A 12,641-nucleotide genomic window follows, 5' to 3' on the forward strand; every position below is an offset into this window, starting at 1 on the left:
ACAAGGATGCTAGCCTCAGCTATTGTGTATTTAAATTAAGTTTAGTGATAAACACTCACATTGTTTAATCACATCCAGAGAGCAGACGCCCAAGTGATAAGAAAGACTAAATTGTTTATCTGCTTAAGTAATGTAATTCTATTGTATCATGTCACAGGGCGTTTTCCCTCTATCTGATGTACAATATTCTTTCAACCCCCCATCTGGGGTCAGACCTGCATAAATACTGGGCATATAGCCTTCAATAAAGTGCATTCTGTTTTTACCTTCAATGTGGAGCCTGGTCTCATGTTTGAGGGGGGGAACTGGCTGGGTTGTGAGTTGCTGATCCCATATTCAGGACATCGTTCACCTGGTATTAACCCTTGGTATCCTGTCGGTACCGTAACAATACCCATGTGTCAATTTATATTGTATGTGAGAAACCTTGATTTACATCTTATAAGTGAATATTACTATATGTACCCTTCATACACAACTATGTGATGTGGTTTATAGAACATGAATATCTCATAAACAGGATAATATTACCTTTTTTTTGCCATTTCCACAAAGGTCTTATTATATGTTTTAACAATATTACTGTACTAAAACACACCTCACATGGATGTGGATGACAATTATATGATAATAACAGAGGACAAGATTTATGGTAAGAATATTTATTTATTTTTTGGCTCCTTGGATGAAGGAGCTGAGGTGACTGGAGTGGATTTCCTTGTTCTCCTGGTTTCAGAAGATTCTGATGTTTCTGTTGGTGTGCTGGCCACAGATGATAGGCTGGAGGCAGTGTCCTGCTGGTGTGTAAAGTGCTCAACCAACACACCCAAGAGCTGATTTTGTTCTCGCCATCTATTGTCCATCTGCATCTGCATATCAGACATAATTTGCATCATCTGTGACTGGTTTTGAACACCTCCACTTAATGATGCTGCCATGTCCCTCTGCAGCTCTATGCTACGTTTGTGTAACCTCTCTTGGCTCCTGAAGAACCTCTCTTGGCTCCTGTGGAACCTCTCTTGGCTCCTGAAGAACCTCTCTTGGCCTCTTTGTCTGCTCTCAGAGCTTGTTATGAGCCTCCTCTGGAGTGCAATGTATTCCTCACCCAGGGGAGAATACAATGCATCCACAGGCTCTTGAGCAGCAGGGCTTCTAGGTACTTGAGGTGCAGGTTCAGCTGCATCTGCTCGTTCTTGTTGGACAGTTTCAGCTGCATCTGCTGGTGCTTGTGGGACATTTTCAGCTGCATCTGCTGGTTCTTGTGGGATATTTTCAGCTGCATCTGCTGGTTCTTGTGGGACATTGTCAGCTGCATCTGCTGGTGCTTGTGGGACATTGTCAGCTGCATCTGCTGGTGCTTGTGACACAGTTTCAGCTATATTTACATCTGCAGATGGTGGAGCTCTCCCAAGTGATGAGGATGGTGGAGCTTTCCCAAGTGATGAGGATGGGGGAGCTCTCAGGGTGGATTGATAGTCCCACTGATGACCAGTGTGTGACCACTCAGCCTGTCCAGTTGGCACTTCTTGTGACATACTCTGTGTGTAAAAGCCATGACTGCCCTGAGATTGTGTTGGGGGGGGGGGGGAAATACATGGACCCTTTGTGGCTGTCTTGGCTCCCCCTCAAAGCCAAAAGAAGAACATTCCTCTGGCCAGGAATCTTGCCAGGGGTCATATGTCAATGGTGGTGGCATCACTTCTGGGTCCTCAACTGAAGACATCCAACCCTGCTCATGCCTGGGAGCATACTGTCTATGTGGTTGCCTGAAGACTGGTGGTGGTGGCTGCATGCCTGTGACTGGTGGTGGTGGCTGCATGGCTGTGACTCTTGGTGGTGGTGGAGGTATGCCTGTTTGCATCCTCGTGACAGGAGGTTCTGTGGAGGAGTCAAATGATGAGAGGGATTAGTACAGTCATATATATGTCCATGTGGGCATACAATGTACATTGATACATGCTAGGGCCTATACTGATTCTCATGTCAAACTCTATAACATGCATGTACACTGTTGCACATTGTGATTTGTGATATGAGGGATTTTAATATGCGCAGTATACAGGTATGTGTTTCATACAATAGTTATGTGTACATGTCAATGATGGAGAAAATGTGTTCTTTAAGTGACACTATGGTCACACAATTTACTTTAGCCTGATGTAGGCACAGAACGTGCTTTCTGAGCTAAAAGTATTGTGATGGCTATAGTGTCCTGTTACAAACTGCTATTTGTGACTGGCCCTTTAAATGGAAGGTTGCCCTGCTTCCCTGGATTTTGGAGAAGCCTATTTGCCAGCCTCCTTCCTCATGACTATGGCCCCTGGAAGATTGTGCCCCTGAGAGTATATTGACTTTTGTTGGGTGTGTGTGGCCCTTTGGGAAACGTCTGGGGACATATTGTGACTCTGGTGAACAATGCCCCCTTTAAGACTATGTCCCCAGACCTGTGGAATGACTTGTCCCTGGTTTTCTCCCACTTGGTTCAGTTTCATTGTGTGCCATTAAGAGTTAAATTTTGTTCAGCTTCAAGAAACCTATTCTACATACAAGTCTGCTGGGATTAGCTCTAATTAGGTTTAGTGATAAACTTTCCCATTGTCTAATCAGACTAGTATTGATAAGGTGGACTGCATTGTTTTATTGTGTGTAATGTTATCTGCTGAAGTAAATGTTGTGGCCTGTCAAAGGGAGTGTCTCTCTATCTAATATCAAATGTGTGATGGGGGATTTTATGCCTCCCCCTGAGAGTGTCCTGTTTGCATGTAACCTCAATAAAAAGGAGGCTGTGTGCTCCAGCACATCAGACCTATTTTCTGTCCCTCTAACTTGCAGCTTTGACTCATGTTTGTAGGGGACAGCTTCAGCTAATATCACTACAGGGATTGCTGACTATGGTGCTGATGATTCTTTGGTGAGCGCTAGGAGCATCCTTTTCTACGGTCCAACTTCCAGCCAGCCTGGAGGCAACCGTAACATTTGGCGGCAGCGGTGGGATCGCGTCCTAGCGCAAGGAGCAGCACCACAACAGCACTGGTATCGTAGGAGAGTTATTGAGGGCAACGCTAGCCACTGCGCAGCGTCCCTACCTACAGCAGCATGGAGCTGACAAGACACTATTCAGAACCCTGTGAAGAGCACCTCAACCTGATCCGTCGCTATGAGGGCGCGGATTTCGTTCCAGAGGTAAAGAGGCGGCTAGTCCGATATGGTCCAGACCCTGCACAGGAGGTAGTCAGTCGCATCATCCGGGAATTGGATACGGAGAACAAAGCGGCACGAGCCTTTGAGCGCCAACTGTGGAGTTTGAGGGTCTGGACACCTGGTCTCCAGCGAGAAAGTGAGTCACAGGAAGCGGAGAGCAACGACCTCCCTTCCCAGCGGCAGCCAGAGTTACAGGGAGAGGAGAGCAGCGACCTCCCTCCCCAGCGGCAGTATACCGTGCAGAGGGAAGAGACAACCAGTCCCCTTCCCCAGCCAGAGATACCAGAGGCAGCAGGCCTCATAGACTGGTCCTGGGAGGACCCCCAGCAGGCAGGTGGAGATGGGACCGCAGTCTCTCTACCGGCCCTACAGGGATGCTGGGCAGGCGGCCCAGATCCCCAGCGACAGACCCAGCTACAGGGAGGGGAGAGCATCGACCTCCCTCCCCAGCCGGAGTGTGCCTTCCAGGGAGAGGAGACAACCGGTCTCTATCCCCAGCCGCAGCATGTTCCACAGGAAGCGGAGAGCATCGACCTCCCTTCCCAACGGCCGCCGGAGTATCAGGAGGAGGAGGTAAGCCAATCTCCCCCTCCCCAGCTAACTCCTAACTTGGGCCCAGGGTTAACAGTGGAGATGTTAACCCCCACTGACCCCCACGTTCCCTTTGCCACCGGGCAGGACTATGCCCCAATTCCCCCAGCAGAAGAGCTGGCATCAGAACAGAGCGCTGCTGGCCTCTGCCCTACAGACCCCCTTGTTACAGGACTGGCCTGCAAACCCCTCACCCCAGCAGAAGCGCTGGCACCAGGGCAGAGTGCCGCTGGCCTCTGCCCCCCAAGTACCATCAGCTATTTGCACAGCTGCGCCAGGAAGGCAGAGGATGCTACACTTTCATCCTATAACCTGGAACCTACAGGCCAGTGCTACTTGTTGTGGGGGGGCTGCTTTGCTGCTAGTGTTTATTTGTGGGTGGGTTGCGAGACTAACTTAGGCACTGACCGACAGAAGGTCAGGTGCCTTGTTAGTCTCCCTCCAAAAGGGGAGATATGTTACAAACTGCTATTTGTGACTGGCCCTTTAAATGGAAGGTTGCCCTGCTTCCCTGGATTTTGGAGAAGCCTATTTGCCAGCCTCCTTCCTCATGACTATGGCCCCTGGAAGATTGTGCCCCTGAGAGTATATTGACTTTTGTTGGGTGTGTGTGGCCCTTTGGGAAACGTCTGGGGACATATTGTGACTCTGGTGAACAATGCCCCCTTTAAGACTATGTCCCCAGACCTGTGAAATGACTTGTCCCTGGTTTTCTCCCACTTGGTTCAGTTTCATTGTGTGCCATTAAGAGTTAAATTTTGTTCAGCTTCAAGAAACCTATTCTACATACAAGTCTGCTGGGATTAGCTCTAATTAGGTTTAGTGATAAACTTTCCCATTGTCTAATCAGACTAGTATTGATAAGGTGGACTGCATTGTTTTATTGTGTGTAATGTTATCTGCTGAAGTAAATGTTGTGGCCTGTCAAAGGGAGTGTCTCTCTATCTAATATCAAATGTGTGATGGGGGATTTTATGCCTCCCCCTGAGAGTGTCCTGTTTGCATGTAACCTCAATAAAAAGGAGGCTGTGTGCTACAGCACATCAGACCTATTTTCTGTCCCTCTAACTTGCAGCTTTGACTCATGTTTGTAGGGGACAGCTTCAGCTAATATCACTACAGGGATTGCTGACTATGGTGCTGATGATTCTTTGGTGAGCGCTAGGAGCATCCTTTTCTACGGTCCAACTTCCAGCCAGCCTGGAGGCAACCGTAACATGTCCATTTACTGAAAACTCTACATGTGGCTTGTGGCCTGTGTTACTCTGAGACATGTTAGTATTGCACTATTCCACCTCATATCATGAATTGCATTGTGTTAAGTAGCATTAAAGGGACACTGAACCCAAAAATTTCCTTCATGATTCAGATAGAGCATGCAATTCTAAGCAACTTTCTAATTTACTTCTATTATCGATTTGTCTTCGTTCTCTTGCTATCTTTATTTGAAAAAGAAGGCATCTATACTAAGGAGCCAGCAAATTGTTGGTTCAGAACCATGGACAGCACTTGTTTATTGGTGCTGTCCAATCAGCAAGGACAACCCAGGTTGTTCACCAAAAATGGGCCGGCATCTAAACTTACATTCTTGCTTTTCAAATAAACATACCAAGAGAATGAAGAAAATTTGATAATAGGAGTAAATTAGAAAGTTGATTAAAATTGCATTCTCTATCTGAATCAAGAAAGAATAAATTTGGGTTCAGTGTCCCTTTAATGTCAAATATAATGGTAGATGTTTTTGTTAGTAGGCCAAATAACATGCTCCTCATTGTGTACATGAATGTGTGACATTAAAGGATGTTATATCTCAAATACATATAATACTGGTGTGTGGGATGTTACTCACCAGCATGATGTGCTGTGGTTGCAGCCCCTGAGTCACGAGCCCCTGGAGGTCCACGGACTGCTGTGATACTCAGGGACCTGCGTATCATCTCCTGCCAGGTGTTATATTCTGTGTCCAAGAGTAAGAAAAGAAACTAGTGCTCCAAGCCCAAAAATATCAAATTCAACTTTATTCCAAAATTGTTAAAACCATAGAAAAATAAGTAAAAAGCGGTCAGCACAAAATAAATTGGTGCAAAAAATGCTGTTCTACACCTGTTCTATCACTTGTTTTTTGCACCAATTTATTTTGTGCTGACCGCTTTTTACTTATTTTTCTATGGTTTTAACAATTTTGGAATAAAGTTGAATTTGATATTTTTGGGCTTGGAGCGCTACTTTCTTTTCTCAGTCTTGGATACTATTTACATTATGGATGCAGACGCACCGAGAAGAGCAGTTGCCGCCCGAGAATATGAATTAATAATATACTTTTGTAAAGGACTCAGTTCCCACACCCTCTCTCCTATTGTGCCTATACAGGATTATTGTTTTTCTAACTAAGGACCCCAGGAGCGCTCTGTTTAGCAGGTCTGTGTCATCGAATTGTTATATTCTGTGTCCAGAGGTGGACCACCGCCTGTTCCCCTCTGGTGTATAGTTTCCTGCCCCATCTTTTCTTTCACACACTTCTTGCAGTCATTCCACCGCTTTTTAAGGCCCTCAACAGTCCTCCTCTGCGGGGCCACACTGTTGTCGGCATCCTCTACCGCCAAACATGCTGTTTTTCACCTTTTGGCACAGCCTTTGGCCTTCTCCTGCTCAAAGAGGGCACTGTAATTATCCATGATGGCCTGGACTAGGGCACTATTTTCAGCAAATGAGAAGTTTGGACATCTCATCCTCCATGGACACCTGGCTTGCTCCCTGTGATGTCCCTGGTGTGGGTTCCTCCCTATCCTCTCCCTCCTCCCCCTTTCTGTCCCCATGTGCACCCTCTGTCCCTCTCCTAGATGTGCTTGGTCTCTGGGGCTCTCGGGCATCTCCCCTCCCATCATCCCTTCTAGCTCTCCCTCTCCCCACTCCACTTACTCCCTGATGGGGACCCCACTGCTCCTCCTGTCCTCTCCAATACTCCTCTCCCTGCCACTCCCCTCCTCCCCTCCGCCCTACCTCTCCCTACCATCCTCACACTACACACACTCACACACTCACACTCACTCCCAGTTCAATCACACACAATCACAGCCAAACACTCAGCCTATCACACTGTAAAATTTAAATAAAAGGTGTTAGAAAAAAAAGTGTGGTGTATTTGTATATGTATGTATGAAATATGTGTGCAATATGTAAAAAGATGTGTAAGTGTACAAGCTTAATCAAACAACAATGCAACCTAACTAACTCCTCTGTTTGCGCGTCTCTCTCTACTCTCACTAATCCTCCACTCCACTGTAGTGTGCTGTAGCTCAACGAACCATCCAAACACACTGAAGAAAATGGCGGCTGCGCATGGGTTTATATATGAATTTTGAATAGCGTAATTACGTGTCGCATTTATTTGAAATCGCAGTTCATTTTTACCAGTGTTAGCCTAATTTGCATAAAACTACTCTTTATTAAGACTTTACGTGGACAAAAAACTGGCGTAAGTTACTTGCAACGACTAAAATGTGTATTTGGGCACTTTTCGGAAGAACGCCAGTTTGTCCTACTTACGCCAGTTTAGCATTTAAAGGCGCAGTATATGTAATACCCCGATGTGCGAGGTGTTATTACGGGCGGCGCAGGTTTCCACGCTTGCGCCGAAACCTACGCCGTATATCGGATCGCGCCCCTGATTATCTTGGGGCAATGCCCTGCAAAAAGTCCTTTTAAGGACTACCGGTAGTTTATTAGATTAGGGGGTGTTTTTATTTTGGGGGGGGGGGCTTTTTTATTTTCATAGGAATTAGGTGTAATTTATTTAAAATTTTGTAATTTTATTTATTTTCCATAATCTAAGATTTTTTTATTTTCTGTAATTCTTGCTTAAAGGGACAGTCTACTCCTGAATTTTGATTAGACTGCCCCTTTAATTTATACTTAGTTTATTTGTATTTTAAAAGTAGAGTAATTTTTTTATATTTAATACTAAGTTTAGTATTTTGTAAATTAGGTAATTTTAGTTTATTTAGGGGGGGTTAGGTTAGGGGTTAGGTTTATTGCGTTGTGGGCTATGGCGGTTTAGGGGTTAATACTTGATTAGGTTTATTGCGTTGTGGGTTAATGACAGATTAGGGGTTAATAGTTTTAATAGGCAGTTTGCGATGTTGGGGTTGGCGGATTTAGGGGTTAAAAATTTAGTTATTACTTGCGGTGTGGGTTTGATGGCGGATATAGGGGTTAATAGTTTAATTAGGCATATTGCGTTGTAGGGGGTTGTCGGTCTAGGGGTTAATACATTTAATATTAGTAATGAGAGGGGGGGATTGTGGATATATGGGTTTTACGTGTCAGGCTTATTTTTGGGAGGCATGTTAGACTTTTACGGGAGATTTGTTATTTTCTTTACTTTTCTTAGGCGCCAGCAGTTTCTAAAGTGCCGTAAGTCACTGGCGACTCCAGAAATTTGTAGTTACGCTCATTTCTGGACATCGCTAGTTTATCAGACTTACAGCACTTTATGAACTGCCGGCAGAGTTTATGTAATACCCCGATGTGCGAGGTGAAATTATGGACGACGCAGGTTCCCACGCTTGCGCCGAAATCTGCGGCGTATATTTGATCGCGCCCTAGGTTACAGAGTACAGCACAGTGTATACACTAGGTATCAGCATAGCACAGTGTACACACTAGGTTATAGAGCACAGCACAGTGTATACACTAGGTTACAGGGCACAGCACAGTGTATACACTAGGTTACAGAACACAGCGTATGCACTAGGTTACAGGGCACAGCACAGTGTATGCACTAGGTTACAGAGCACAGCACAGTGTATGCACTAGGTTACAGAGTACAGCACAGTGTGTACACTAGGTTACAGAGTACAGCACAGTGTGTACACTAGGTTACAGAGCACAGCACAGTGTATACACAAGGTATCAGCACAGCACAGTGTATACACTAGGTTACAGGGCACAGCACAGTGTATGCACTAGGTTACAGAGCACAGCACAGTGTATGCACTAGGTTACAGAGCACAGCACAGTGTATACACTAGGTTACAGAGTACAGCACAGTGTGTACACTAGGTTACAGAGTACAGCACAGTGTGTACACTAGGTTACAGAGTACAGCACAGTGTGTACACTAGGTTACAGAGCACAGCACAGTGTATACACAGGTTACAGAGCACAGCACAATGTATACACTAGGTTACAGAGCACAGCACAATGTATACACTAGGTTACAGAGCACAGCACAGTGTATGCACTAGGTTACAGAGCACAGCACAGTGTATGCACTAGGTTACAGAGCACAGCACAGTGTATGCACTAGGTTACAGGGCACAGCACAGTGTATACACTAGGTTACAGAGCACAGCACAGTGTATACACTAGGCTACAGAGCACAGCACAGTGTATACACTAGGTATCAGCACAGCACAGTGTATACACTAGGTTACAGAGCAAAGCACAGTGTATACACTAGGTTACAGAGCACAGCACAGTGTATACACTAGGTTACAGAGCACAGCACAGTGTATACACAGGTTACAGAGCACAGCACAGTGTATACACTAGGCTACAGAGCACAGCACAGTGTATACACTAGGTATCAGCACAGCACAGTGTATACACTAGGTATCAGCACAGCAAAGTGTATACACTAGTTTACAGCACAGCACAGTGTATACACTAGGTATCAGCACAGCACAGTGTATACACTAGGTATCAGCACAGCACAGTGTATACACTAGGTATCAGCACAGCACAGTGTGTACACTAGGTATCAGCACAGCACAGTGTATACACTAGGTATCAGCACAGCACAGTGTATACACTAGGTATCAGCACAGTGTATACACTAGGTATTAGCACAGCACAGTGTGTACACTAGGTATCAGCACAGCACAGTGTATACACTAGGTATTAGCACAGCACAGTGTGTACACTAGGTATCAGCACAGCACAGTGTATACACTAGTTATCAGCACAGCACAGTGTGTACACTAGGTATCAGCACAGCACAGTGTATACACTAGGTTACAGAGCACAGTACAGTGTATACACTAGGTTATAGAGCACAGCACAGTGTATACACTAGGTAACAGCACAGCACAGTGTATACACTAGGTATCAGCACAGCACAGTGTATAGACTAGGTATCAGCACAGCACAGTGTATACACTAGGTTACAGAGCACAGCGCAGTGTATTCAATAGGTATCAGCACAGCACAGTGTATACAATAGGTATCAGCACAGCACAGTGTATACACTAGGGGGTCGATCCGATATAAATCGTCGCCCGCAAAAGCCGGCGACGCCAATATTTACGCTGGTTTGGTATCACATATACGGCGTAACCTAGAAGTTACGCGCGTATATTTCTGCCGTCGCCCGCAGTTTTTTGGGCCATAGGCAGGTATACCAAACCCGCGCAGTTTGGTATCCAATATGCAGCGTAAGGACTTACGTGGCGAAAATGGAGAAAACTTACTCCATTTTCACCTCGCCACAAAAAGCAGCCGTAAGAAGCCTTACGCTGACTATTGGAGCCCCGTAACTCCCTAAACTAACTAGAAAATAAACCTAACACCTAACGCATGCGCAATGTCTATCTCCCTGTCAACCGCGATCTGCTAAAATAAACCTAACACCTAACGCATGCGCAATGTCTATCTCCCTGTCAACCGCGATCCCCCCCCCCCCCCGAAATCCCTAATAAAGTTATTACCCCCTAAACCGCCGCTCCCGGACCCCGCCGCCATCTACATAAACTAACCCCCTACTGTGAGCCTCTAAAACCGCCGCCATCTACCTTATCTATCCCCTAATCTGACCCCTTACACCGCCGCCACCTATATAAAAATTATTAACCCCTAATGTAAGCCCCTTACACCGCCGCCATCTCTATTAAAATGATTAACCCCTAATTTAATCTACCTACCCCGCCGCCAGCTATATTATCTATATTAACCCTAAGTATATTATAGTTAATATAGGTATTACATTATATATATTAACTATATTAACCCTAATTATATTAGGGTTAATATAGTTAATATAGTTACTATAGTATTTATATTAACTATATTAACTCTATCTAACCCTAACACCCCTAACTAAATTTATATTAAATTAATCTAATTCATTTATAAACTAAAATATTCCTATTTAAATCTAAATACTTACCTATAAAATAAACCCTAAGATAGCTACAATATAATTAATAATTACATTGTAGCTATGTTAGGGTTAATATTTATTTTACAGGTAAATTGTTAATTATTTTAACTAGGTATAATAGATATTAAATATTTATTAACTATTTAATATCTACCTAGTTAAAATAATTACCCAATTACCTGTAAAATAAATCCCAACCTAAGTTACAAATACACCTACACTATCAATAAATTAAATAAACTACAAATATCTATCTAAAAATACAATTAAATTAACTAAACTAAATTACAAAAAAAACAAACACTAAATTACAAAAAATAAAAAAAAGATTACAAGATATTTAAGCTAATTACACCTATTCTAAGCCCCCTAATAAAATAATAAACCCCCAAAATAAAAAAAATTCCCTGCCCTATTCTAAATTCAACAAATTTCAAAGCTCTTTACCTTACCAGCCCTTAAAAGGGCCTTTTGTGGGGCATGCCCCAAAGAATTCAGCTCTTTTGCATACAACAAATACAATACCCCCCCCCCCATTACAACCCACCACCCACATACCCCTATTCTAAACCCACCCAAACCCCCCTTAAAAAAGCCTAACACTACCCCCCTGAAGATCTCCCTACCTTGTCTTCACCACACCGGGCCGAACTCCTGATCCGATCCGGGCGATGTCTTCCTCCAAGCGGCAAAGAAGAATTCTTCCTCCGGCGATGTCATCCTCCAAGCGGCAAAGAAGAATTCTTCCTCCAGCGACGTCTTCCTCCAAGCGGCAAAGAAGAATTCTTCCTCCGGCGACGTCTTCCTCCAAGCGGCAGCAAAGTCTTCATTCTTCCGGCGGCATCTTCAATCTTCTTTCTTCGCTCCGCCGCCGCGGAGCATCCATCCCGGCCGACTGCTGAACTTGGAATGAGGTACCTTTAAATGACGTCATCCAAGATGGCGTCCGCCGAATTCCGATTGGCTGATAGGATTCTATCAGCCAATCGGAATTAAGTTAAAAAAATCTGATTGGCTGATTGAATCAGCCAATCAGATTCAAGTTCAATCCGATTGGCTGATCCAATCAGCCAATCAGATTGAGCTCGCATTCTATTGGCTGATCGGAACTAGGTTACAGAGCACAGCACAGTGTATTCAATAGGTATCCGCACAGCATAGTGTATACAATAGGTTACAGAGCACAGCACAGTGTATACACTAGGTTACAGAGCAAAGCACAGTGTATACACTAGGTATCAGCACAGCACAGTGTATACACTAGGTATCAGCACAGCACAGTGTATACACTAGGTATCAGCACAGCACAGTGTATACACTAGGTTACAGAGCACAGCACAGTGTATACATTAGGTTACAGAGCACAGCACAGTGTATACACTAGGTATCAGCACAGCACAGTGTATACACTAGGTTACAGAGCACAGCACAGTGTATACACTAGGTTACAGAGCACAGCACAGTGTATACACTAGGTATCAGCACAGCACAGTGTATACACTAGGTATCAGCACAGCACAGTGTATACACTAGGTTACAGAGCACAGCACAGTGTATACACTAGGTATTAGCACAGCACAGTGTGTACACTAGGTATCAGCACAGCACAGTGTATACACTAGGTATCAGCACAGTGTATACACTAGGTATTAGCACAGCACAGTGTGTACACTAGGTATCAGCACACACA

At 44.5% G+C, this 12,641-nt stretch overlaps 1 protein-coding gene across 1 annotated transcript in view; it reads right to left on the minus strand.

The window, feature by feature from the left end:
* Positions 1 to 646: 646 nt before the first annotated feature.
* Positions 647 to 12,641, minus strand: part of LOC128639732 (uncharacterized) — a 59,348-nt gene continuing 47,353 nt past the window's right edge. The window contains exon 2 of the mRNA XM_053691848.1: positions 647 to 1,878. Coding sequence (XP_053547823.1) covers positions 663 to 1,535 — 873 coding nt within the window. The 5' untranslated portion in view covers positions 1,536 to 1,878 and the 3' untranslated portion in view covers positions 647 to 662. The remainder of the gene's footprint in view (positions 1,879 to 12,641) is intronic.

This window comes from Bombina bombina, chromosome 9 (genome assembly GCF_027579735.1).
Source record: "Bombina bombina isolate aBomBom1 chromosome 9, aBomBom1.pri, whole genome shotgun sequence".
NCBI classification, from domain to species: Eukaryota; Metazoa; Chordata; class Amphibia; order Anura; family Bombinatoridae; genus Bombina; species Bombina bombina.